Source organism: Pseudopipra pipra, chromosome 1 (assembly GCF_036250125.1).
Source record: "Pseudopipra pipra isolate bDixPip1 chromosome 1, bDixPip1.hap1, whole genome shotgun sequence".
Taxonomy (NCBI): domain Eukaryota; kingdom Metazoa; phylum Chordata; class Aves; order Passeriformes; family Pipridae; genus Pseudopipra; species Pseudopipra pipra.
The window spans coordinates 24,084,339-24,112,016 of record NC_087549.1 but is presented as its reverse complement, the minus strand read 5'-3'; the positions used below and the strand labels follow the sequence as shown (position 1 = coordinate 24,112,016).

Below are 27,678 nucleotides of genomic sequence, written 5' to 3'. Positions count from 1 at the left end.
AATAAATTTTTGAAAACAGGAGATGAGCTTGGGTAAACTTATGAAACAGAAAGACAGGTCGAGGAGGTAAAGCAAAGGAGAACTTCTGCACATTTTCCTCATCTTCAGATAAAGCTGTGTGGCTATACACAAGTACAACAACTCCTGAACTTTGGCTCCTTTATTTATAAAACAATATACTAATCCTAATCCCAGGACACACTGACGTAACTGAATGTCATACTTTCCAAATAGAATGGATTGCATTCCCATGATAAAATAAATACATTCCAGCAGTGAGCCCCACAGCAAATAACAGAGCTCCAACAGCTGGAGAAGCTGGGGCAAGAGGTACAACAATTGAGTTGTGTTGTTGAAGCCCAAAAGCAAAGTTTTTGCTGGCAGCATTCTAGGAAAACCTATTATAAATGCAATGCTACCAAAAAAGTGCTCTTTTCTTTCTAATTCTATGCTGCATGCAAAAGCTGTTAAAAAATCTTAGGTAAGCAAATACACTCTTTTCCATATGACCTTCTCTTTGATGTTTTCAAAAATAGATTGTCTTTTTAGTTTAACACAATATTTGTCAGCTTTTATTTACAGTTTAAAAGAAAGACTGTCACCAAAAACGCCCTTCTAAAGGCATGCTGTCAGGAGAAAGGCTTTCCTTTCCTGAGTGTCATCCTGTGCTCAAGTACATTTTACTGTAACTAAGATAGAAATGCCTCCAGCAATCATTGCATCTTCAATCAGCTGGACACATCACTTGCCTAAGAGCCATTTTTAATCTGTATTACATGAAAATGAGGGTTAAACACAATAGGTAACCAAGCAGCAATGGTTTGCTGTCATGTACGCTCTCTTTTTTTTAATTTATTTTATAAAATAAGCAGGCACTAAAAACTTTAAAGAACATTTTTATTCTTAACTAATGTGTAGGGGGCAAGAGCAATATTTGCAGCAGTATGATACAACAGCATATTACCCAAGTCTACATGACTTGGCATGGTTTGTTTTTTTAACTTGGAAATTGTAATGAAAGGCCATGGCACTTTACAAACTGGTTCTACTCTGTGGGTATCAAAAATGAAAAACTGAAATGTCACATAGTTAGTACAAATTCAGCATAATGTAAGCAGGCATGACTCAGGACGGATTACAGATTGCAATATGTTTAGGACCTCCTTTGCTGAGAGTTAGAGATTCCTATCATTTCACGGGACATCTTCAAAGGCAGCGCAGGACTTTATTCCCTTATCTGCTATTCAGTGACTTACTGAGATGGAAAGAGACAAGTATGTGCAGGTCGATAAAATGTAGTCCTCTGCAAAGTCCATATTTACTTCAGCTGTCAAACAAAGAAGGATTGTCCCATGTTTTGATCCTTGCAGGAGCTCAGCATTTAGTGTTAACACTTCAGTCAAAGCTGATATGCTTATAGCAGCTGCTGCTGAAGACTATGTATGTTTTTTGTTTTGTGACTGAATAATATGACATACAAAAGTGAGGCCAAACCCCTGGGAGTCTGCTTTAACATGTTTTTATCCTCAGTTTGTGATAGTAGACTTCTGGGCTTTGGGAGCTGCAAAGTTCACTTACTCACAACCCAAAGGGCATTTTTGCCACATTTTGTCACTTGATGAAACAGTCTTTAAGTCAGTCTGTTGAGTTCAGCACTATCTGTTGCATCTTTGGGATGGCTCTTTTCATTTTTCTGTCTGTATTTTATGTGGAAAAATGCACCCCCTAAAATGGCACCTGAAAAACAGAGAGCATTCATCAGTAAAGGGAAGAGAAAACTTTCTAAAAAGATGTTTCAGCAAGGGCCCTGACATCTGCACTGTAATATCCATGGTGCTTTACCTCTTGAATAGAAACAAACAGCTTTGGGGAATGACCATGAAGCCTTGGACCAATAGCATGGACCCAAGGAGCTGGTGGGCAGGATCAACTGCCCTGGGGCTCAGAGGCCTTCCCCCAGAGAAGAACCTCACCTCTAGGATCTGATCAGATGGCAAAGTGTCTATTTTGGCCTTCCTCCCTTTGAGCAGGGATTTGTCATGTTTGTCATGATAGATGACTGTCCCACTCCAACAGTGTTGGTGCAACCTCACCTTGAGCACAATGTGCTGTTCTGGGCCTCACAACTGAAGGATGTTAAGGAATGGGAATGTGCCCAGAGAACAGAAACAAAGCTGGTGAAAGAACTGGAAGGAATGTCCTATGAGAAGTGGCTGAGGACTTTGGGCTTGTCTAGTTTGGAGAAAAGAAGGTTGTAAGGTGACCTCACTGCTCTCTAGAGCTCCATGAGGAGTGGGAAGAGAGATGCTGAGCTCTTCTCCCTGGTATCCAGGGATAGGACATGTGGGAATGGTTTGAAGCTGCACCATGGGAGGTTTGGATTGGACATTAGGAAGCATTTTTTTACTGAGAGAGTGGTCAAACACTAAAAAAGGCTTCCTAGAAAGGTGTTCGATGCCCCAAACCTGTCAACATTTAAGAGGCAATTGGACAATGCCCTTAAAAATATGCTTTAACTTTTGGTCGGCCCTGAAATGGTCAGGCAATGGGACTAGATGATCGTTGTAGGTCCCTTCTAACTGAAATATTCTATTCTATCCTAATACTAAAAAATATTTTGTCTTGTTTTGAAAAAAGTTTTAAGCTACTTGTTGAAGTTGCATCAGCTCGAGCCTGTAAGAACATAATACCATTCAGTACTGCTTAACAATGTAACTATACTTTGTTCATGCAAATTCCCACAGTTCAGAGTAACTCTCCATATGAATAAGGTAAACCTACAAAGCTGAAATAAATGAATAAAATCATAACTATAAGTTACGGGTACAGATATTTTAAGTGTGACATCCCTGGAAACTTCAATATTGTCACTATAATCTGGGTGCCCAAGACAAGGCTCCAATCCCTTCCTTGACAAAGAAAAGGCAGTAGGTAACAATGAAGTGACAATATGCTACAAGTGCAGCAGTTTCTTCTGTCCTAGCTGATTGCTATGCCATTATATGTTGATTAAAAAGCACGAAGTAAAGAAAGCTAATTTCTTGAGACCAAACTCTTAAGTTTTCAGCAATCATGATACACAATCATGAGATCTCCTCTCTTTCATCCTGCAGCATTCGTGACAAAACTTCATCCAACAAGTGAATTAGTGTCAGAAATGCAGCAGCACCACCATATCTCAGAGATGTGGCTTCAAATCAGCCAAGAAAAGTGACTTACCAATGATGAGCAGGACAGCAATTAGAATCCCAATTGCCTGCCCGGCGGTTGGCAAGGAGTGCTGACGCTCTACTTCAATAAAGCACGACTTTTCACTTGAACACTTGCAGATGTTTACTGCAAAAAGAAATGCCATAAGGTTAATGAGAAGTTTAGTAGTTACATTTGGTCAGTCATAAATATACCTGCTGTCTTGAAACTAGTAGTTCTGTGCACAGCATACCTTTAAGATGCACTTTGTTTTCCAAAGCTGGCTTTCCATTGTCATTAAGTATTATTGGAACGTTATAAATCTTCTCTTCAAAGTTAGGATGTTTTGGAGAGAGGTAAGCATGAGTAGCTGTAAGTAGGAAATGGGACATTCGTGTCAGCATAAGAAAGAAATTTATCTCAACATTCATACCAGTTGCAAATGTGCTTTTTTTACGGTTGCTTTGCATGTGATGGTAGTTCCTGTTTTTCCCTGTCTTTCAAGGTCTCATTGGCTTGCAGACATGAATTAAAAAGGGATTATCCAAAAGCCTAGTCTGGCCTCCAGCATAATACAATCATAAAATTTCCTTCCTGATTTCTACGCCGGCCCAAATCTGACATTGGGTAGTGCAACACTGATAGCATCACATCTAAACCAAGAATAGCCCTCTATACTCATAGAGACCAATACCATCTTAAATTGTTCACAAAGTAATTTAGTAGGATGGGCCATCCTTCTAGTCCACTTAGACAGTTGCATCTGAGACACTTTAAAATTTGGAAAAGCCTATAACAGCCACTGAGATCAGATCAAAGTTCTACTAATGTCAGGATCATGTTTTTAGATCAAGTGGAGATTGCGAGCATATATTTTATTTTTTCCTTCAACAATTTTCAGCTCAGGGGCTTCTTGAGCAAGATGTAATTTCTTGCTTTGAACTTGTAGAAAATTTAGACAACATCCTGTGACAGCAAGTTCCAAAGTCAATTAGCTCCTCATTCTATCTGCACGGGAAATAACTCCACAAGCTTCATTTAAGGTTCCTAGGTTTGTATACTGGAAGAGAGGGCAAAGAATGAACCTTTGGCCACTCTGACCATAGCATTCATGATTTTATAACTCTCTATCATATTTTTTCCCTACTGTCTTCCAAGATAAAAGGTAGTAGCTTACTTTGCTGCTCCTATGCACTTTCTTATATCAGGCTACTTTATAACTCTCATTATCCTTGTTAACCAAAACCTGTTTCCAGTTATACTGCATCTTTGTGGAGATAGAGAGACTGGAATTCAATATTTGAACAAATCATGGATTTATACAAGGGCATAATGGTGTTCTCTGGTTATCTTCTCTGGTTCTTTCCTAGTAATTCTCAATATTTGATCTGCTTTTCTGAACACTGCTGATAAATTGATCTCACTTTTCCGTGAAACTGCTTACAGGTCGCCTTCCTGACTCATAATGGCCAGCTCAGCACCCATGATTTCAAAAGTGAGTTTGTGAGTTCAGGGTCCATTAGCATCTGCTATGTTGTTGTTCAGCCAACTCAGTCTTGCCAGAATGTTCTGAAATTCTTCACACTTGGTTCCTACTCCAATAACTTTGTATAATGAGTAAATTTTGGCTTCTCATAGCATACTTATATGTATTGAATTATGCAGATCCTAGCAAAAAAACCTTTGGAAAACCACACGTGAATTCCCTTCACTGCAAGGGCTGACCATTTACTCCAGCTCCTGAATTTTAAATTAATATTTATCCTTTCATAACTTGTCCCTTTAACACCATGGCAACCCAATTTTCTCTAGTGGGACACTTCATCAAACACATTTTATGAATTCAGACAGGTTCTATCAGCCAAGCACTTATCCTTGCGTTTATTGCCCCCTTCAAAGAGTTCCATTCAGTTTGTGAGGCACGACTTTGTTTTGCACAGGAAATGTCAGAAATGTACAGTTTGCAAACTGCTCTGTTTCTTTTTCATCAGTGATGCGTAGTCCTTAAGCACATAGTACATGTCATTCTTACCTGCTTCTCCTCTCACAAGTACTCATGAGATTTTAGCTTGCAACATGCTACATGTCATCTCTTGAAAAAAATAATTAATGACTTAGGTGTTCTCAACAACCTAATTTTTTTTCTGCATGGAATACTGGATATGCAATAACAGGAGTGAAAAGGAATTAAATATTTCTTTGTATTTCCCAGAGTACTAAGAGAGTCCCATATCATTGTAAGAGTAGCTGTATTAGCTTACCATTGACTTTTGAGATTTCCCAATTATTTCTTGTATTAATATCATCCGGAAGGGAAAATGTAAATTTTGAATAAAACCACTGTTCATCAGCATCAGTAGCTTGAATCAGAGTTCTCTCTCCTCCCTTGACCGGGTAGCAGAAGAAAGCAGGATTATCCTTAACTAAATATGGAAGGTTGTCATTCACATCCTGTAAGTGGAGAATCAAGGGTGTTCTGGATTTCTGAGCTGCGTTATCTGTAGAGTTTAACAGAATGCAAAGTTACATGGACATCTTGAATTCACATGCTGGGTTGTTGCATTTGCAGCTATTCTAGAGGTATCAATAACTATCAACATGTCCAGAGGACAGAAACAAAGCTGGTGAAAGAGCTGGAAGGAAGTGAAGAGTGTCATTGTGTCTGAAGGTTGCAGAGGCAAGGTCTCAGGAGGACCTGAGGAATTCATGGTAGTTGCCACTACTTTTTAACAAGTATGGTTTATTTATCACCAGCTCTTGCTTACTTCAGAGCACTAGCAAGGGTAAGGAGGCAGACAGACCATCATATCTAGTAAGTGATCATATCCAAGGTGACCAGTGCTCTTTGGAGCTCTTTTAAGCATGAAAATCCTTAAGTTTTGCACCTCTCTTCTGCATACAGGAAATGCAAGTCAATACTGAAAGATTCTAATGGCTGGGATTAGAAGCCCTAATATATTTCAGAGTTGATAGCATATTAGTTTTATTCATAATAGAATGAAATTCTGTACAAGGCTGCAGACTACTCTCCAGGTATGTTTTCAGGAAGCCTAAACATATCTGTAAGAAAGACTAAAATCTTTACAGCTATAGAGGAAAAAGTGGCAGAAAATGTTGAAGCTGAAAACACCAAAGAAATTCTAACCCTCTTTATATGTCATGTGGCTCAAGCAAATATAAGATCACGTGGTAGCTAACTTCATGAAAACTGTTTTAATCCTCATTACCTACAGCATCAAGATTTCTTTAAGAAAGTTAAAATCTTAAGAAATATATACTTCTCAGGATACATCATAGGATGTATATCTAAGGATACATGTTCCTGTACTTTTCATGGGTTTAGTCATGGGAGGTATGATAATTCCTCATAAAAGAGTAAGGACAGGTGATTCCTCTGTGTGTATATGTGGTTGTTTCGTCACTTACTCAGCTCTGTTGCAACAACATCTATTGTGTACATTTCTGTTTCTTCTCGATCCAAACGGGAAGCAGTGTATACCTGCCCAGTGATTGAATTAATTCTCAGCCATTTCTTCACATCACCTTCTAAGGAGTATCTTTCGAAAGAAACAGGGAAAAACAAAATCACATACACTATTCTGAAGCAGAAAAAGAATCTGACAAAGCAAACTGATTTTAGCCAAGCAGCTTGGTTACAATTGTACTCAAAGACAGGGTTCTTGGAAAAGTCACAGTACTACAGCCAAGCCGGAGATACAGAAGAAGAGAGGCCAAAATCATCCAGAATAAGAGTGAGAGCAGAACCATGGAAATGCCACCACTACTCCATGTCACTCTCTCCTCATTGCATTTCCCATGCCTTGGTTTCGCTGGGGGCACAAGCCAAAGGCTTGGGGGGAAGAGGAAGCAGTGCAGCCAGACACCCTATTTTGTATTAGCCAGGGAAAACAGGATCCCCAGCTGGACTACAGTGGATATCTGCTGCCTGTCTGGAGAAGCTTGACAGAAGCAATTACCATTGTATAGACTTGAAACAGAGTGTGCTTTAAACATCACCACATAATTGCCTTTATATCATTGTTTAAAAAAACACCAAGGTCTCTGGGTATTTACTTATACAAATTTAATCATGAATATGCCAGTTAAAGCACAGGCACTTGCTTGAGTAGAAGCAACCTGACCTTCTCACTCAAAGTTTTTGTTCTTTCAGTACCCCTTACATTAGAAACAGCATGCTAACATGCTTGTACATCTTTTACTTTTTATACTTTTTATTTTATGCTCTTTAATCTATTTTTTAGCACAAATGTGGTTTATGTATTTGTGAATATTTGTCATCTGTCTCTGTCATCATCCCCTGGAGCTTCTGGACTATGTGGCTCACTTTCAAACCAGTTTGACAGAAGGCCAAACGTGATAAGTTGCCAAAAGTTAGGGGAAAGTAGAAAGCCAGATGAGAAACCTCTGGGAATAAAAATCCACTGGAGGCCTAAGAGTTATATTCTACAACTCTATTAACTACTTGGTGTTTTGCTAAATTTGAGTTAAATTTCGATAACTGTTTGTTGATTCTCAGCATTCCAGCTGAGAATGGTGCAGCAAGAGCCCCAGATAATTCTCCTATCTGACTCTACTGTGTAAGGTACATTTACACCATGCAACATGGCACAGGAGTTGTCTTGTACAGAGCTTTGCATCAGTAGTAGAAGCAAGCTTATTATCTTTGACAGATGGGAAAGAAAATGAATTAATTGTTAACTGCAGACTTGAGGTTGTGTGTTTTGATGGAGAAAAGCCATATGTGGTTTCCTGTGTGACATGAAGAGCAGCTACTCTCCTAGTGGTTCTTAAGGGTACGCAGTATATTCTTCATTCATTTGTTAAAGGCATTATGAATATGGAAAACCTGTTATTCTCAGACCAGCGCTGCCTTTTTCCTGGAGAAATATATTGGCCTTCTACCCTAGTGGTTTTCTGTTTCAAGGGCCCCACCGGCTGATGCTTGTCACAGTACAGAGAGAAATCTGGTCAGAAAAGCACTGTCCAGCAGGTGGGTCACTGGCCATCACCCCACCACACCTCTGCTTTCTACTAGGAAACAAGATTTCTGTAAAAAAAGTATTTTCCTGCATGCCAAATATTGGGCATATTTTCCTCGTACCTTCTTTAGAACAATTTTCGAAATACTAAATTCAATGAATTAATTACAGTCACACTTTTTTACCGTACAGAATCCCCCTCAGGATCATAGGCCTCCACAGTCATGACCAGGGTGTTGACAGGAACGTCTTCAGACACTTCTTCTTTGTAAACTGGCTTGAGGAAAACAGGTGGCTCATCCTCATTTGTTAAGAAAACTTTAAACAAGGTAAGGGAACTTGAGTTGTACTGTACTCCTGGCACCAGCGGTTCGGGGTTTGTGGCATTGATCACCAGGTTGTACACTGGCTTTGTTTCAAAATCAAGAGCCTGGATTAGAAAAAGAAAAATGTGCTTTAAGCAATGACCCTGCTGCCATGAAGAGCTTCAGTGAGAAACCACAAGTCCCCCTCTTATCAAGGAGGAGATTGCATCCCAGGTACAGACAAAACAAGGGAGAGCTGTCAGGAGAAAAATGACACTGAGAACAGTCAATTTAAATGAAACCATATGCCAGTTTAGGGGCCTCCTCAACAACTGCATTTTCTAATAATGTTGCCACCTGCCTAAATTTAATAACTATATCCTGTTTACAGGACTAGTATTTATAGCTCTGTATGAGAAGGCCTCAAAGGAACTCTGGGTGCCAAAGGTCATGCAAGGGTTGTTACACTGCAGAGTTTCTCACAATCGCCTCCTTGGAAAAAAATGACACTGAGGTTGATCCTGAAGATGGTCCACCAAACGCTGCATCTGCCTGCCCTTGGCCTGGCCAGCAGCACGTGAACTGGTTGCATACAACATGGTACCCCCCTTGGAAAATGAGCAATAAGTTTTCTGGACTCATAGTCCAAGCACCTTAAGAAGGCTAATTTCAAAGGGAGAGCAATTTTGCTGTTGAAATTCGTGGACACAGCAAAAGCATTCTGCTGCGGTTCGAGAAGGGGGGAGGACCATGGCACTACACAAGTCCGGGACACGAGGGTGGGGTGCAGGTAGAATGTTTTTTTCGCGTGTGCACTCCGTCTTTTGTCTGCTTGGGAGGGGAAAGGGCCAGAACACAGGGTGGAGCATGAGACAGGCAAGCGAGGGGACAAACCAAGGTAGGGACAGGGCAAAAAGGGGAGGAACGCAGGCAGAACCAGGGGAGGAAAGGGCGAACGGAGGCTGCCTCCTGTCTGCAGCTTCTCCAGCCAATTGGCAGAGAAACAGAGGAGCAGGGAGGTGAACAGGCCGGGATTTGCCCAGAAGACACAAACTCTGGGGGAACATACAATGTGTGTGTACGTAATAACTATAAAGTCTGCATCATAAAGTCCGTTCAATCGCTGTACATATTTTTCCATTTCTGGAATCGTTCCCATTCCGATTCTTGGTCCTTGACAGCATTCCTCATATTCATGTCTCCAGCATTCAGCATATGAACTGTATCACCCAATGCAGCACATGCTGGCCTTGGCTTTGTTGCAGTCAATGTTTCCCTCAGCAGGAACAAACTGTCTCTCCATCCTGACATTGAGACTTGCTAGCCTCACTTTCACCTCCCATTGCAAAAGCCACCAATGGCCCAGAGCAACAGCAGGGAGGAGAACCTGCCCCATCACCACCCGCCACTACCACCATAGCCTATGGAAGCATTTAACTGGTTTTCTCTTTTCCTATGCAACTGCAAAATCACTCAAATGATGCAATTTTTTTTTCTTTATGGTACAAAAGGACCTACTTTGTTGGCCTTCGTTCTCTGCTGGAGAAGGAGCCAGCAGCCAAGCTGGTGAAGGGAGCTGCTGTTGATGGCTGGTGGTCAGGGGACAGCAAAGGCAGGAGGATAGGGGGGTGTGTGTGACCACTTCACAGATACAGTGCCTGACCCCAAGAGTGAAGCCTTCTGCAGTCTGCACCATGCTTAGAGTGTCCTCACCCCTCCACTAGCCAACACCACTCCCTGCAAATCATCACCAAGGCTGTTACTGTTTATGACAAATAAATAACAGTAAAGGAGAAGAATGAATCCATCTATTCACCTTGTTAATCTTGATGAACCCTCGGTTTGTTTTAGCATCTGTGTCTATGATGAATGTGTTGTTTGGATCTCCTTCCTGCACTTGGTAGATGATGAGGGAGCTCCCTGTGTCAGGCTCATCTCCATCGTGAGCTTGAATTTCTAATATCACAGTTCCTACTGGGACACTTTCTGCAATGGTCACGTTGTGATACTGAAGAGAGAGAGATCATTGAAACATGATACACCAAGCACCATCTGTGGACAAAAACTTGAGCACTACAACAAGTTTGCAACCCACAAACATGAATGTATTCTAACCCACACCAGCCAAGTGAGGGAGGGAAGTTTTTAGCCACACATTTGTCAAAAGTGATGGGATCTATGTTAGTGGGTAGACTACTAGTACAGCAACATTCACAATCCTTCACTTCCTCTGTTGTAACCACTTACATGGTTCATGCAGTGCTCACAGTAGCATGGACAGCACAGCTCCTCAGTACCCCATGAGCACTCTGGCCACTCCCTGTTAAATATTTAATTGCTCTATGCACCATAGACTATTGCCACATTAGCATCTCAGCTCCATTGACTCTGATTGATGCATGCCCTCATCCAGAAGCTTCATCTTGAGACCAGCTCCAGTACTGAGGCCTTGAGGCGAGGTGTACAACCTGCTATGTAGGCACCTAGTCTGCATGTGACTATTCTCCCATTGCCATCCACAGAGACCTGGGCAATGCAGTCAGCAAAGCCCCAAAAGCAACAAAGCTTTCCAAAAAGGGCACCTACACTGGATGGGCCAGACAGCTGTCCTGAGCTCACTGCCTGCATTGCCTACAAGAATGGTGGGAGCTTGGACACCTATATGTAGGCACTTCAGCCACTTCAGTGTCTGCAAGGGAGGCTTGGGCCATCAGGCAGAAGTCACAAGAGGTCTGCAGTTCTCTCTGCCAGATGCCAGCACCTCCACCAGAGGAAAAGGCAAGAGCCTGATGCCCATTCTGGAACTGAGGGCCAGCAGGTATGTGTTTGGGCACGGATCACTGTGCTATTCCTATTCAAACCAAATAGGGCCTTTGATTTCCATCCACCTTCTGGCTGTTTTGGGTGCATTAATACTGTGTTTGGAAGGGAACTTGGGCGATGTTAGGTTTTTTCCAATTAGCTATTTAATTAATTTTAAAAGCTTTTCTTTCCCCCTTTTCTTTCAGAATTTACACTTCTGGAATAAACTGCTTTAATAGAATAATTTCTTTCTGTACATGTGGTTTTCCACTGAGCAAATCACCTTAAATTTGAGAATTAACTATGAGTGAGTCCCAGTGTTCACTGTTCAGATAGAGCCTATATACAGGCTTGCAGCAATACTCTGCCTTTATTTTCAGTAGTGGATTACTCTGTTACTTGTTCTGTAAATGGTTAGTTTCCCATTTACATTGTACAGACATTGAACATACACTCAAACAATTGTCAAAAGCATCCAAAACAATGTTAAAAATACTCACATCTGATTTTTCAAAGATGGGAATTTGATCATTGATGTCAATGACATGTACTTCCACGTCACAGATTGTTTCAAATGCTGCATGGAAGAGACAAACAATGTCACAGCAGCCCCTCTGCCAAAAATAACTTTCCTCCAAAACAGTTCACTGTGAGCAAAAGTGAGCACTGTCAGATTGCCCAATCCAAGCAAAGTCCCGCTGTTATAAGAAGCACTTGATCTCAAATATCTCTGGGTCACTGATGACCTCACTCTATCTTACCATTCACCTTTCCAATTTCTTGAGCATCGTCCCATCCTGCTTCATTTTATGTCCTTCACTTTTTAAACCATATCCCTTTACCAGGATGATGATAGCTGTGAATTGTGTTAGCTTTCTCAGCATCACTTTTGTGTGTCAAAAAGTGAGTCCTGGGTTGTTATGCTACCTTGTCCTGTTGGCAGGCCATCAGGCAGCACCCTCATTTTTGTTACAGCCAGACTTAAACTTCAAATCTGTGTAAATCTAAGCACTACATGAGCAGAGGGCATCCATAGCAAAGGAGGGTTGTGGGTTTAAAGCATAAAATGTCTGGTCATGTGCTGTTCATATGTAGCTGGATTTTAGTGTTTTACAGATGTACTTCATGAGCTGAAAGTTAAGGAATATTCTAAGTAAACTGTTTGGATGAAATCTCAATAAGCATCCAAAACAAATCACCAGCTTTTCCCTCTGCAAGGTTTTCTATCTTCTACCTAAATGATGCTATTTCATTTACAGACATGTCACACTTCTTTCTTTACATGCCAGTTCCTCCATCTATAAGTTTTGCTTAGCTATAAAGACTCCAGCACAAAGCTTTAAGCTTTAGCATGGCGCTCAATTTCTTTTCCATTCAGTGAACCACAAACAACTCTTGGGAACTTACATAATGGACGAGGTTCTTTTCAAAGTTTAATTTCAGCTCTTAATGTTCTCAAATACATTATCTGGACTGCTGAGCATCTGTGCTTAATTTCTTGATTTTTTTTCAGTAAGTCCCTTTGAAAGATTTTGGGGGAAAATCACAATCATGATCTCTTCATTTTTTTTTACCATGTGGAAGGAAATCTCTCACTGGAGAACTTATTAACAAGCTTCCCAATTTAGCCACACTCTGACCTAGAGCTGGTTTTCTTTCATGCTTGCACTATGAATCATGATTAACTGCCCTGTGTCTCAAGAATGAGGCAAGTACCACACCAGAGCAAGACAGTTTTCAATGCTACTGCCCATGCAGTGAATCTTCCGTGTCTCTTCTCACATCCCTTGGACACTGAGCACGGGGGATGCCAGTGTCAACAGAGCTGTTCCAGTGTTTAACAGCAGGCATTACATACCTCCATCTGTCACCAGCACCTCCAACGAATAGTTGGATGCATACAACTTGCTTAAGGAACGACCAGTTAACTGCAAAACCCCGGTGTCTTGCTGAACATAGAACAAATTGCTTGTGGGAACTTCAGGAACCTGACTTTTGATTTTGAACCGCAGGCGAGAGTTAAGGGTGTTCTCCTCATCCATGTCTGTAGCAAACAGGGTGCCAATATTGCTTCCTGTGGCAGAGTAGACACCAGAGTCAGGTAGATAATGCAGTGGTCCTGTTTCTCCACAGAGGTATACACTGGCAACAGTGATACCAATGCAAAGAGTAGAGGGTCAGTAAAAATAAAACTGCATGGAAAACATTGTGACAGACACAATAATTTCACTTCTGGGAGTTTTTCTTTTAACATCTCAGCCTACTGTTTTAGGGTTGGGGCAGTCCAGAAGGACTGGGCCACGTATTTTGACCAGAAGAAGTGGCTATAACAACAGGCACTTCAGTCCTGAAACCAAATAACTGATGTGAAGATTTAGGGACAGATTTGGGTAATGGTCCACTGAAGTCAAAGTCATTGGGGAGTATCTGGACAAGGGAAAATGGTCTCATACCCCTTTTAGAGCATTATTTCTTGTATTAGTAATAAAAGGGGTGTTTTTCTTTTTATACTCTAAGCAGTTGTCCAAAACTGTGACTGTGAGAAAATGCAATTTTATGTTTTAAATGGAACAACATTTTTGTACTAGGTGTCTTGGGTCTGCTCCTCTCAGGTTGTTGAAATCCTTTCCACATAAAATACAGGGTTATTTGCATGGGAAAACATTTGTCTAGGAGACCTACATTTTACTCTTTGGGATCAGAATTTCTACCTTCATTTGCACTCAGCTGGCAACAATGACAGGACTAGAATGATGTGTATAAATTAATAGAAGCTGTTTTCTTACCTCCAACTTCATTTTCTTGAACTTCAATTACAGTGAGGGCCTGCTTGCACACAGGGGGATTGTCATTAATGTCTTCCACAATAACATGAATTTGCAAAGGCTTGTCCGTCAATTCTCCCTGGTTATCTTTTGCGACCACAAAGAACGTATACTGCAATAAGAATAGCGTGATTAGATTTTTTTTAATGACACTGTGATGATATTTTACATTTAAATATGTAACTAGAGAGGCGTTCCACGCAAATGAAGTGTCCTCTCGTGTGTTCAGTATTTTCATTCTGTCAGAACTCTTCCATTACCTCTCAGTGCCTGAGGTCCGAGTTCTCAAAAGAATTTAAAATTCCTTGACTGCACTCTGGCCCTGCTCTTGCAAAAATTCAAGAAAAGTGGGAATAACTCCTTTTTGTCACTTTGCAAACTCATCTGCTACACCTGGAGGTAGAATTTCTCCAGCATATCTGATCTCTGGCCTATTCTGTGCCCAAATTTCCTCCAAGAACAAAAGGGAACAGAGAGTTTTCTGTCTAAAAAACCTCCAGATGGGAAACTTCAAGGTAATTTTACAGTTGCAATTCAAAGTTAAACTCTGCTTCTGGTGTGGAGAGATCTCTGAGGCTCCTGGGGTCTGAAGCAGTTCTGAAACATCCAAATCTTCTGCCCTCCACAAATGCCACCACCTATCTCTTGCTTATGCACCTACAATCCTGCCATAGGTGATCCATGTTGTACATTGTATACATGCTGTAGGCAGTGATTGCTACCGCCAGCTCAGTGGCAGGGTAACAACCTGAAGGCTGTTTATAATGTTGCACTTTCATACATATCAAGTCATTCCCAAACAGAAGTGGCAAGAAACAAAGCTTTTATTCATTTTCCCCCCTCTGTCCTTTCTATTGAGCTTTCTCATATTTACTCCCACACCAATAATCACTTTCCAGCTATGGTCTCTCGCATCAGTGAGGTTTTATGTGTTTACTTACAGTATCCTTTTCTTCCCTGTCCAATGGCTTGGTCACATAAATAACCCCATCCTGACTGATGGAAAATGGGAGCCTGGGCAGCTTTTCTTTTTCAAAAATGTCATAAGTTACATTTGGCTCATTTGACTGCACCTAAAAGAAACCAAAAAAATAAGTCAGGATACGAAGTCAGAAGTGCAGACTGAGATTTAACAGGGATCATTTCTGGACCACAAACAGAAAAGATTGCATTCCTGTTAGTTTCATAAGCCAGAAAAATAACACTTTGGCAAGCTCCTGGGATGAACTGCAGAAAATCAGACTGATAATCCACCTCTGCTCTCTGAACTGTGTGGTGAAGCCATCGTACCCCAGTTTCTCCAGCCGTCCAGATAGGCTACAACACTTATTTTTTTAAGGAAGGGTTTTGTGATATGGACCTAAATTGACACTAATTTATTCCATCTCCTTACACTGTCTCTTCCTGCCTGTTGTTTTGGTTTATGTAATTCAGAGAAGTGAAACAACAAAACAATTATCTGGTACCTATCTGCACATAGGTGTGTGCACACTCTTTGCATGCATCAAAGTCTGCGATGAAGAATCTTTACTGGGGTGCTGCAGATTTAAAATGAAATAAGTACACAGACTGTCAAATTAATGAAGGAGTCAGTATTACCATTTATGTTTCATACTATAAAGCAGCAACTGCATTTCATTTTTCCCTGGGCACAATCAACACGTCATTGGCTGCCACATGAAATTTGTATACAAGTGACCCCAGAAATGATGCACCATTGCATGGTAATCTTTCTTCTGCATGTTTTCACTCTGGACTTCCTTGGTCTGTCACTGAGACTAGTGAGAATAGCTTCGAGTCGATTACTCTTGCAAAAAGGACCCAGGGAATCCTGCCATGTTCGAGGGATGACGGCATTGAGGGTGTCAGTGCCAAGGCATTTTTCAAAGACAAATATTTCTGAAAGGCTCTTGGCCTGTTAGTTAATATGTACTGATTGTATGCATTGCTATTGGTCTGCAGTTATCAGCAAAATATTTTGTGTTTGCACTGTGAAAAGAGGAGTACCATGGGAATGCAGGATGTGAAGGAGGATGTTTCAGTCCTCCCTAGGTACTTTTGATGTAGCAGGTGTGCTACATGATACAAAACTGGTCACATAAGGTGTCTCTTGATTGTGGGGGACTGCCCACAGCAGGGCTGTTACGAAGCTTCTCCCCTGCCAAGCTCTTCTGCAGCTGGAAGAATCTAACCTCAAAATAACCTTCAGCAGACTAACTCTTGATTTGCCCAAAGCCTGGAGGACCCATGACTGGACTTTGCATCTAAATTGAAGGGCAAAGTCCAATCACTCTAATGTTTGTATTGACTGTACCTCGGTCACCTTCAAATTGTTAACTTTCCTACTAAAAATAAGTCAATGAGACCCACACTAACAATCATTTCCAAAGGATACCATATGAAAAATAACTGGGAGGTGTTGAAGTCCTTCTGAAGAGCCCAATGTTGAATGCAGTGGGGGAATCTTCCCAGTTAGCTGGGAGGAAACGACTCTGTGGCACCAAGAAGTGCAGGGAGTGTGGCCAAGGAGCCTACCTGGCTGATGTTGACAGGATGGACCTGGGTTGAGTTTTCTTGGATGCGGATGGTGGCGGGAGCTTTCCACAGGCTCTCCTTCACATGGATGATCACATCGGCACTGCTGGTGAAAGCATTTGTTGACATTCCTGCCATGTCCTTCACGGAAACAACAAGTGTGAAGGTGTCCTGCTTTTGTGGATCTAAGTAATAAGAGCCTAGAGACAGAGCAAAGAGTCAAGTGAAACAATGCAGAGGCTGTAGGGATGTTTCATCTCCCCGTTGCCTCCTTCATGCACTGTTTCTTTATTTGCTTCAGACTCACTCCTTAGATGGTCCTCTGTGAAAAATCTCAGCAAGCAGTTTCTCTGAATGATGCAGCACAGCATCATGTAGATGTAATCCTATGAGACCTCTGTGCTGTGGTCTCATATTGTGCAGATGCCCTCACTCCAGTTAAGCACTTGTTCAGCCCAGCAGAAGAGACAGGCATTTCTAAATCATTGCAATTTAGTTGGGATCACATGGCTGACTGAGTTTCCTCTGCATTTTTCGTGTTACTGCTTTTGGTTCTCTAGATTTCAAGGAAGAGAATTAATCCCTAAATATGACATAGTTCAGTCCTGTGAGCCAGAGGATCTATTTCTCTTCTCAGTGTACTTTTAGATCCCAATATACATTTCTGCTAACTTCTCTTGGATTTGGTGGGACACAAAACAAGTTCCCCAAAAACAGGGGCTCAGTGGAGTATGTCCCACTGACTACATTTATTCAGAATGTAACATCAGACCTGTGTAGTTTTGTTCCTATGTACACCCTGGAACTCATGCTTGCTCTTTGAAAACAAGAATCTTTTTACATACCTGTCCTACTTGGTGAGATGGCTCCTGTTACATTATCGATCTGGAAAAGCATTTCTTTATAAGGGTTGGGAAAATGATGGAGAATGCTGTACGTCAGCTGTGCATGGGGAGTTGCAGGATTATCGCGGTCAGTGGCATGGACATACATGAAGGGTTTGCCTATTTGGATTAGAGAAGAAAAAGTGGTAAGAGAAGAGACTGAAAGCTCAACATATAGTCCATTCAAGGCAGAGCTCTCAAGCCAGAAAGGCAGCTTATGGGGAAGTGCCATTGATTCATATTTCATCTCTCATGGGAAGCCATGACTGTGTGTAGACATCACACTGACTGTATGTCATCCCGCAGGTCCCCTCCTCCCATCTCCACCAGTAGGATCACAGTAGATGTGAAGACCAGCAGATGAAGAAGGTGACAGAGTTAAATCAGCAGAGAGCTATCTACCACATAAGAGTGCCTGAACCCAGAATGCAGCTCACTGGTATCTCTCTTTTAAGGACACTTTGCAGTTCTTACACAAATCAGTTCAGCCCAAAGCACCTCGATAAAAGTGACCTACAGCTGTGACACAGTTTTAATTAAAGGAACAATTATACAGTGAAAAAATATAGAAATACATGGTAATGTAACTCAAATTTTACCTTTCGAGCACCAATGTAAATTTCAAAATATTTCTGACTTGGATGCAGTTAAGAATACAGTAATACATTTCAGAATGATTTTCTGACCCCACAGAGATTTATATGCATATTCTTTAGTGAAAGTTTCTTCTTGTGTCTGTAGTCACAGTGATAACAGTAGTATGAGTCTTTTGTTTCATATCTAAGATGAAACTGCTCTTTGATATTTTCCTGACTTATGGACTGGATCACTGCAATCCATAATCTAAGACTCTCTTCTAAATACCAAGGTTCAGTCCATGTTCTGAGAAGCATCAGTTACAGAAAATACGTATCCCATATGTACCCTGGCATTTTATTTCGCTGATGTGCAAAGAGTTACATATTTTTAGCATTCTCTTTCTGTGTAGTCTTTGGCAACCTTTAAACTTTAAACTCCTTCTAGCAGAGGAGTTTTTTTCAGTGCAATGGAGAAACCAGTCATATTTGCCTGCTAAGTGATACTTGCAAAGCAATAAGTACTATGAAATATTTTTGATTACACTCATCTCTTTGCACTACATAGTGGTGACCTCTTTGCCTTTTTATCATATTTATACAGGTTTTCATCCTTATTTTGTACAGTCCTGTGGGAAGGAAAACTGGTAATTTTGTAGCTTGTTGAAATACAGCACCCACTTTATCTTCCTGTTTAATTTACCTACCTTCCTATAAACTATAATATTTAATTATTAAGATAATTACCTGGACGAGAGTTCTGCCTCACTACTCCAGCATATGTTATCTGGTCAAATTCTGGTGGGTTGTCATTGATGTCCTCCACATATATTGTAACAGCATATGGACCTTTCACTACATTTCCATTTGCATCCAGACTTTCCACCTGATTTCCAAAAGGAAGCAACAGCAAGGAAATATTTTCATGTAGGTAAATTAAAAGTCATAAATTAACATAAGGATGTCAAATGTCAAGTCATTCCTACTGTGACACAGGTCTGGTGAGAGTCATCACTGGGTAGCTCCCTTTACAAGTACAAATTTGCCACTGTAGCTCACCGGCAATAATTTGCCACAGTATATAATGCCAACTAAACAAAAGAACCCACTCGTGCTTCTGATGGCACTTTTCAGAGGACAATTTCTCACTTCCAGGCTCAGTAGACAACTTGTATTTTTGCACAGCTCAGAATTTATGTCTTTCTTTAAACAGAAACATATACTTCCTAAAGAACAAGTAGAAAACTCAACATGATATAGCATTTATAAATAATTGCTATTATAAATATCAACCAGGTAAATAGGCTGATCTAAAGGTTAGTAAAGAAAAATTAATTCTTATTTTTAATGACTTTTTTTCCCAACAATTTGGCTTCTTATTCTCCAGCATTCTTTGACTTTAAAGCACCAAGTATATACTACATCTGTCAGACTTTATTTTATTTGCACATAGTAGACAAAATCATGATTATTTATGCCTAAACAAGCATAATTTTTTAGTTCTGTCATCACTTCTTGTCTATAAATGATTCACATGCTTAGGATTAATGTCTGGAGCTAGAAAATTGTCCTCTCTAATTCCAATTCAAGGGTGCTTTAGAGCTGAGAACTTGAAACCATTAAACCCGAAGTGTTAGACTTTAAAAAGATAGCTAAAGTTAGCTAAAAAATCATCATGTACTTTGTCTGTTCAGATACTGATCCTCTCATGGTCATTTCCTTCTCAGCTGCTAGTGCCTCAGAAAAAAACACCACCATTTTTGACATAGAATAACAGCACAAGGCTATACTGAGACCAAAAGGCTGCCTATCCGCTGTCCCACACCCAACAGTGTTTACAATGAGATCCTTATGAAAAGGGTACAATAGCAGGACAAGCACACAAAGCTTTTTCCTTTAATAAACTCCAACATGTGCAAACCAGCTTTCTGCTGTTATCTAACGTAGGTTAGATCTGTATCTCTCTGTCTAAATGTCTTTTACTCACACAATTTGTTACCATGCAGATTATAGCCTTCCTAAATAGATTACAATAGTTTATTTTCCCACTCCAGACATGGAATTCACCCTATCAGTCTTCAGGGATAACAAACAAAACTCATTCATGAGGCCAGATTTCACTTCCAGTCAAGTTTTCCCATATTTTAAGAGAGTTAAAGGACTGGTGTTGGCATCAGGATAATTTTTGTTTTCTCAACACAGCTTTCCTCCGCTAAGGAGCATTTTCCTGTGCAGCCTTTCAGAACTATGAAACCATGTGTCTTCCAGCAAAGCTCAATATTAAAAGTGAAAATGCTGTCTGTAAACATAGACAAAATAAAGAATTGGAAATTTCAAAAGTTTTCTATTAATTTCAGGTTTACCAAAAGAGAGCGAATTTACTCTCTCTTTCTGATTTTCACTGAGTCTTTACCTGCAGCCAGTGCACAGGTTTGGTCTCCCAGTCCAGAGACCCATTGAGATACAGGATGCCCTTCTCCGGTGCAATGTCTATTATTCCATCTTTATCACCAGACAATCTGAATGTCACAGCAGGTGGCTCAGATGTGAACTAAAACGGAAAAAAATCAGAGGGAAAATCATCCTTTTTCAATGTTTTCACCATAATAAAAATCATTCCATGCTTTTGTGACTTTTAAAATCTATTGCCAGAAGTGTGTTTGGCTGGGAGAATGATATTCTGAGAGTCTGCTCGAACAAATCTGCTCTTTTCTGATCCTCAACAGAGGAATTTTCACATTATTTCCTTAATGCTGCAAGAAATCCCAACTGTAGTTTGTTTCCAAAGCAAACGTCTGCTTAGGACAGGGTTTTGTCTGAGCACGGGAATGGAAAAATGTGACACACATTCTCCGTTTGCCTGGAAGCTGGATCTGTCCTCTGGTTATGGCTTTGGGAAGAAGAAAACCTCAGAGTCAAAGGAAAATTATGACACAAGTTACATGGAAACCCGTTCCCTAGGAATGCTGATTTTATTAATCCTTGTCTTAGGATATCCTCTTAAAAATGTGTTTCATAGAGGGGGTTGTCTGCTGTTGTTTGCATGTAGACTCTCGAATTCCCAGAGAGAGGAATTAAACATTAATTTCAGATCCTCTTGGGGGACTGTTCTTCCCACCAACACAGATGACAACACTCCATATGTGGTCTCTGAGTGCAGGCTATGGGGGTCTTGACCAGAGTGGATAACAAGAGACACTTGATTACCTGGTAAAGGATGCGCACACCCCCTCCTTCTGGAATAGAGAAATTCATGTCCTTCAGAGGCCCAGTTACATGAAGGTCCCCCAGATTAAGGCACATAGCCTGTGAGAGAGAGAGAAAAGAATAGAGGAAAACAGCTGAGGGTTGTCTGCTGTCACCATGCACAAACAGCAGCTTTCCACTACTACTGAGCTTCTTGCGAGTTATTTTGCTGTAGTATAACAGCAGAGATTCTTACTGGTTTGCACTGAACATCTCTAGGTTCTTTAGTGCACATCCATATTTAAAAGCAGTGTTATTTATTAATTAATTTGAGAACAAACACCTGCCCCCTGCCCTTTTCTAACCACTACATAATTAAATGAGATTTGATCTACCTTCAACAGCAAACAGAAGCAGCAGAGATGAATGTAGACTGAGACCAAAAGAAAGTTTAGAAAATCGTTGCTGTATCACCCCTGTATCCCCAGCAGGACCATCTATGTCCCATCTAGGAGTCAAAAGGTCTTGTGGCAACTAATGTGTCTGAAGGTCAAATACCACACCTGGGGATGGGGAGGAATAGGGACTGCATCCCTCATAATTTCCTCAGTAATTCAAATCTTTTTTTGTAAGGGAACAAGGTGGACCTCTCTGGGTCCCCTATCTCATCACCCTCAGTGCCATAGCCATCTGGACCAGTCACTAGAGCCCTGTGCCTTCACATCAGTTGCATATGAGTGCAAGCCACAGACAGAGCAAACATGTCCTCCTGATCTTTGTCTTCTACCTGCTGGCAAAAATGCCATATGGTTCTGTCTCAGCCTCTGTCTTTTTCTTAATGTCTGGCAATATCTTCACATCATGTTTTTTCCGCTGATTTTTTAATGAGTGTTATAACCACCACTCCCTAGTGCCCCAAGACCTCCAGACACACTTCTGCCCTAATGTTTCAGGGCTGTTCCTTTTTTCAAACAAAAAAGGTAAAGCGAAAATGAGCCTCCAAGGGCAGCCCTTGCACACAAGGCAATTCAGGTGTGGTTCAGATAATCTACCTGTTTCTCCAAAAGCAAGACCAAACTCCCTTGAATACCTACTCTTCACTCCCTGTCTTGCCAATGCTGAGAATCTGCCTGCCAGAATTAGGGCTCCATCATTTGGCTGCACAGGTAAAATTCCCTTTCTTCCAGAGTAAAAATTACTTTATTATGCTTTACACATTTAGAGTCCCAGCACCACCCTGTCCAACAGCCCATGGAGTTGAGCTCTGGGAGTGCGTGTTCTCTGCTGCATGACTTTTCCCCTGGATTTGGTCCTATTGCTGCTGGGACAGCTATTCAATCTCTCACAGAAAAGCACAGTCTACATACTACCAAGGGAAAACTTAATTCTGCCTATGAAAAAAACATAGCTAAGTTCAGCACAATTTACCCTAAAGCACTGCTCTGTGTGTGTGTGTGTCACAAGTGGTGTTTCAATAAAACCAGATTCTCCTTAATAATAGCCAGAGATGCTGCCTTCCTCGCCTACAAGGGTTTGTGACTCCCTTTGCCAACAGGAAAAGCAGAGTCCTGTGAGAGATGGGGAAGGAGGGGGAGGGATGCTAGTGAATTCTAGCGTCAAAAGAAAAATATGAAAAAAAGCCATCTAATAGTTACACATCCAGGAAAGAGTAGTTACAGCTTCCCTTTACTGTTTTTGCTAAATGCCGACTGTGGTCTCTGCCACAGACATGATAACAGGACCCTGAACCTGACCTGCTAAGGCTGTTCCCGTGTCACAGAAGTGAGCACAGCCTGGAGGTGTTTCTCAGGGCCATTTTGTGGACAGATTTTGCTTGATCCTGTTCCTTGCCATGAAGGAACAAAGGCTGATGCTATAAAACCCAACGAGTTCAAAGTGCAGTCTGTGAAGCAAGTAAGAGATATCACCTCTCTCGATTAAAATTATTTTATGTGGACCATAAATCTTTTCAAACTTATGTCTATAACATGAATCACTACTCAGGAGTGAAAGGGAAAAGACACTTTACTCCTTGGTCCATATCCAGTGGCATCCCTTCTGAAGATGGCTATAATGCCTGCGGAGTGGCTGCATGGGGGGGTCAGCACTGCCATGGGCAGCAGCTTTTGCAATAAGAAGGAAAAAGGAGGTGCTCCCTACGGCACATCAGTCCCACCCCTCAGGCTGTCCATATTCTAAGGCATTTTTTACTGAACTTGAATTTTACTCTTTTTTTAAACCTTTTCTGTTAATTTTCATTGTGAAGTAGAAGCCACCACTGCTGTAGCCTTTACAAACATCATTAAATCTATTGAATTTAATACATGAGGTCCATAAATAACATAATTAATATATTTCAGTTCCAGAAAATCCCCTGAAAAGGGATTCACATAGACAGAATAATGAGGATACATAATTAATGTGCACAGTTTAAACTATGTGCCATTATAAGTCTTAGAATACATTTAATATGTCATCACACGTATGGATTATAATATAGAACACATGATACAGATGTCTTCACTGTTCGGTGATTTATTCCAGTATTTTTAAATCTTTTAAAGTATGAAATCCAGTTACTGGAAACAGTGATATCTAAAGATGAAGCACAAGAGGCAAAATAGGTAAATTGGTGCCTTTCTGGCTTTTTAAAGTTTTTTTTCGTAATGATTGAGATGTCTTCTTAGCTTTCGGCCGTGAGATTCCACACACATTTTGGGGCCCCCCCTCCCACACCCAGAGTTACAGCCCCTCTGCTGGCACAACTGCCAGCCTAACCTGCAGGCTGGCATACCCCATGGATTAGAGTTCAGAGGCTCACAGGTAACCTTTACCATTTGCTCCAGATAAACAAAGAAAACCTGTAACTCACCGAGTGAATGACAAGCAGCAATTGAAGTCCACACAGCTTAAGCATACTGGAATATGCTTTGCTTCAGGTCCTGCAAAGAAGAGATGACAGTCACTTTAACGTCATAGAGTTGGCCCAGTCTATTTGCAAACTAAGGCAACAGCTGAGCTTTCCTGAAGCTGCAGGGAGAGAGCTGAGGAGTGAGCTCTGAAGGACCAGGGGCAGCTCTGCCCATGGGAGGCAAGATCGCTGGTGTTCCAGGCTGTCCAGGAAGCCTGTGCCCATCAGACCTGTGCTCAATGGTGCAAGAGGTGCCACATGTTGTGAGAGCCCCAAAGAGCTGTCAGAGATTGAACCCAGTACACAAATTTAAGCCATGCAACCTCATTGTTACAATGATTCTGTCACGCAAGCCCCATTTTCGTTTCCCCTTTGCTGAACACAACAACATGTTCACAGGAAAAACACAACCACAGTAAGACGAAAGTCTTTCAGGGACCAGTCTTAAGGTATCTGTCTTCTGGTTCCTAAAAAACAACTGTTTGCTTCAACTTGCAGATGCAGAGGAAGCCTGAGGTTATCTGCATCCCTTAAAACAACACAGTTACTGGAAATGAAATTTCCAAGTCCAAGGAGCATTTGTCTGCCTCAAATTTCAGAGAAATGCTGAGCACACACTTCCACGACTTGTGTTACATCCTCCTGAAAACTTGATGGGTTTCTCACAATGAAATCCTACTTTCCCACTACTTCTAGGCTGTTTCTGAAGAAAGGTGAAGCTGATGTACTGTGCTGCCATCTTCAGTGGTGCCCCATGTTATGCGGCTCACACCTACAGGTATTGGGGGAGTGGGTTGCTTCAGTTGGATACAGCAGGTTCCCAATAACGCCAAGGTCGAGGGTTCAATCCCCATACAAGGCCATTCACTTAAGAGTTGGGCTTGGTGATCTTTGTGGGTCCCTTCCAACTCAGAATATTCTGTGAATATCCTGCAGCCACCACAGCTCTGTCCCATGGAGCCTCCCAGGGAGAAGAACAGAGTGTGGAGGCACAGCTCCCTTCAGACACCTTTCTGCTTGGGCTTCCCATCATGCTGTTTTCTTCCCCCTCCTTTTCTTTCCTCAGTGGCTGACCCAAAAGGGGACCTGTACATATAGAAACCACTGCCCACATCACTGTTCTCTCTAGCACTCATTCTAGGACATGCTACAGGACTTTATCTTCCAGATCCCGTTCTAAGCAGGGTTATATATGTGTGCAATTACACCCTTTGAAATTGCTAGGCTCTTTCCTTGGGCTGGAGCTAAATGTGTGAGTACTGGAAGAAAATAATACGACACTCCTTTGAAAATGGAAGTGACCAGGAAAATCATTAAATTTGTCAGGAAATGAATGCTGAAGTTGAGCTCCCTGTAGCTGCCTGGCAGGGATGCCTGTCGAGCAGGTCCCTCACTGCCCTCCTGAAGCCAGAGGAGGTGGCACAGGCAGGGCAGAGAGAAGGAGAAGACACTTTGAAGCCCCTGGAAGGACACTTTAAGCCAGGACTGCTGCTGATCTTTCAGTTAGATAGTCAATGAAAATTCTTTCAATTTCTCTGCCTGTACAACAGCCTCTCCACTCCCCTCTTGTCACTCTCTTCTGAATACATTGGCCAGTTTCAGCTGCACTTAATAGCAAAAAACTCATTCGTTCCTAATTTGGGGAGCCAGGTGGGACAGAGGACCCAAGGCGTAAGGCTGCATTTTGTGCCCAGCGTGTGCCTGGCAAGGGAGGCACAGCTGTACATGCCCCTTGGCCAGCCAGCAGTAGAGGGACACCAGGAAGCTAAAAGTACTAGCAGAGGCCAGCAGGGGATAGGAGAAAAGGGTATGGGGTGGTCTGGGATACCATGGTCCGCTTTAAGGGAAAAGAGAAGGAGCAAGGCCTACTATGGAGAGGAGAAAGTTTGAGGAAGGGACACATGCAGCCTTACTAGAGGGGTCAGAAAATGCTGGAAAATGCACTCCTTCATGTGGCTGCCCTGCAGCACTGTGTCACAGCCGGGTTCTTCTGTCCAGATCCAACTATGAAATGCAACAGTGGAAATACAGCCATTTCATAAGTTTGCATGATAAGTGCCTTTGCTGTTTCCTTTTCTTTGAACATAAACATCCTTTCCTTATGTCATGCCATTTGAAGTGCATGAAGATTAGCCCTTGAACATTAATTTTTGGCTGGAAACTCTTACCAAGACTCATGAAGCATTGCCCTGCCAAGGACCAAAGACCCAAATGCATACTCCTCTGTCACTCATAATAGAGTTTCAGTATATATAGATTCATACAAAAGTTTTCAGTAATAGGCAGTTTCAGAATTAGAATAATATCAGCTCAACTAAATGCAGCCTGGAGTTTGGCTGAGGATTGGAGCTATATTTTGTCCTTCATTTCTTAGCTTCATCTCAGTACTATATCCCTAATAATTCCTTATGGTTCTCATGACTGAACAGAAATCTCTAGGATAACCATCATAGAAACATCCCAGTGACTTTCAATAATAAACATTCAGAGAACAAAGAATATTCCCCGAGGTTAAAGATCAGTAACAATCAGAAGTATTTGGTTCCATGGAAAAAAATACTATTTTCTTTAGTTGATTGATTTCAGATGTTCAAATTCAGCAAAGAGAAAACAGAGGAAATCAATCCAAATCAAATACAAACCAGACTAAGCCTTAGCACAGCAGTCATCCATTTCACAGGGACAACTGAGTTCCTAACACTGTCTGAAAATCCTTTAACAAAACCCTTGCTTCAGCTTTTAAAATCTTTCTGTTAAGTAGCAGTTAGATCATCCCTTACCTGCGACATGAAAAGCTTATTTTGTTCTAAAAATGCTTCTTTCTTTCAGCTGTGGGAATCACCTTTGCACAGGTTGGCAGTGTCTGTCTGTGCTTATCCACACAGTTTATAGTTCTTCGGACTTGCCTATAGAGATTCTGCAGCTCAAACATTAACTGCATGGAGAATTATTGATACTAATGACTAGGTGTGGTATGAAACAGCAGCCCTGTAAGGAAGCAGTGTAGCTCCAAGGTAATTTACAGCCTTCAATATTTTTAGGTCCTTTGCAATTTTCTTTCTGAAGTAATTATTTTCAGTGGGGCTGTGAGAAATGAACACTCAGGGCATGGGTTGGAGCTCCAGTGGGTAAGTTAGCCTTTCTGTAGAAGAGGAGGTGGACAGGACAGGTCATGGGCCTTGGTTGGAGAACGTGTTTGCTACTTCCCCAGCTACAGAAATAATTTGTGTTCAGAAGACAATAATTTGGACATAAAGGTGTCTTGTTTTCACAGCAGATCTGTGCATGGGGAGAAACCAGCCTAGTTATGAGAATAATTTGCTAGTTCTCAACTCAAAAAGTTCAAATTCTGTCTGAGCTCAACCACAGATTTGCTTCAGGTAGCTTTGGGCAAATCACTCCATTTGCCCTTTTCCAGACACTCATCTCATAATGGATGTAATCCTTCCTTTCTCTCGAGTGTCAT

General features: G+C 41.4%; 1 protein-coding gene across 1 annotated transcript; it reads right to left on the bottom strand.

Moving 5' to 3' along the window:
* Nucleotides 1-876: 876 nt before the first annotated feature.
* On the bottom strand, nt 877-27,133 carry CDH17 (cadherin 17). Its single transcript, XM_064648812.1, has 18 exons — nt 26,993-27,133; nt 24,174-24,243; nt 21,323-21,421; nt 20,529-20,666; nt 18,863-19,001; nt 17,502-17,660; nt 16,657-16,856; nt 15,063-15,194; nt 14,083-14,233; nt 13,155-13,370; nt 11,797-11,873; nt 10,311-10,502; nt 8,375-8,619; nt 6,616-6,746; nt 5,451-5,687; nt 3,443-3,559; nt 3,220-3,336; nt 877-1,737 (listed from the first exon to the last, which is right to left on the bottom strand). Exons 2-18 carry the CDS (start codon nt 24,216-24,218, stop codon nt 1,631-1,633), a joined length of 2,502 nt encoding a protein of 833 aa, XP_064504882.1. The 5' UTR covers nt 24,219-24,243; nt 26,993-27,133; the 3' UTR covers nt 877-1,630.
* Between the last annotated feature and the right edge of the window lie 545 nt (nt 27,134-27,678).

Bases quoted from the DNA above. Each gene is read 5' to 3' on its own strand.
- CDH17 (XM_064648812.1), bottom strand. From the start codon at position 24,218: ATGCTTAAGCTGTGTGGACTTCAATTGCTGCTTGTCATTCACTCG. The intron at 6,747-8,374 runs GTAAAAAAGTGT...TTCTTTCGAAAG, and splicing joins CCTGAGGGGGATTCTGTACG to ATACTCCTTAGAAGGTGATG. The intron at 3,560-5,450 runs GTAAGCTAATAC...TCCTACTTACAG, and splicing joins GGAAATCTCAAAAGTCAATG to CTACTCATGCTTACCTCTCT.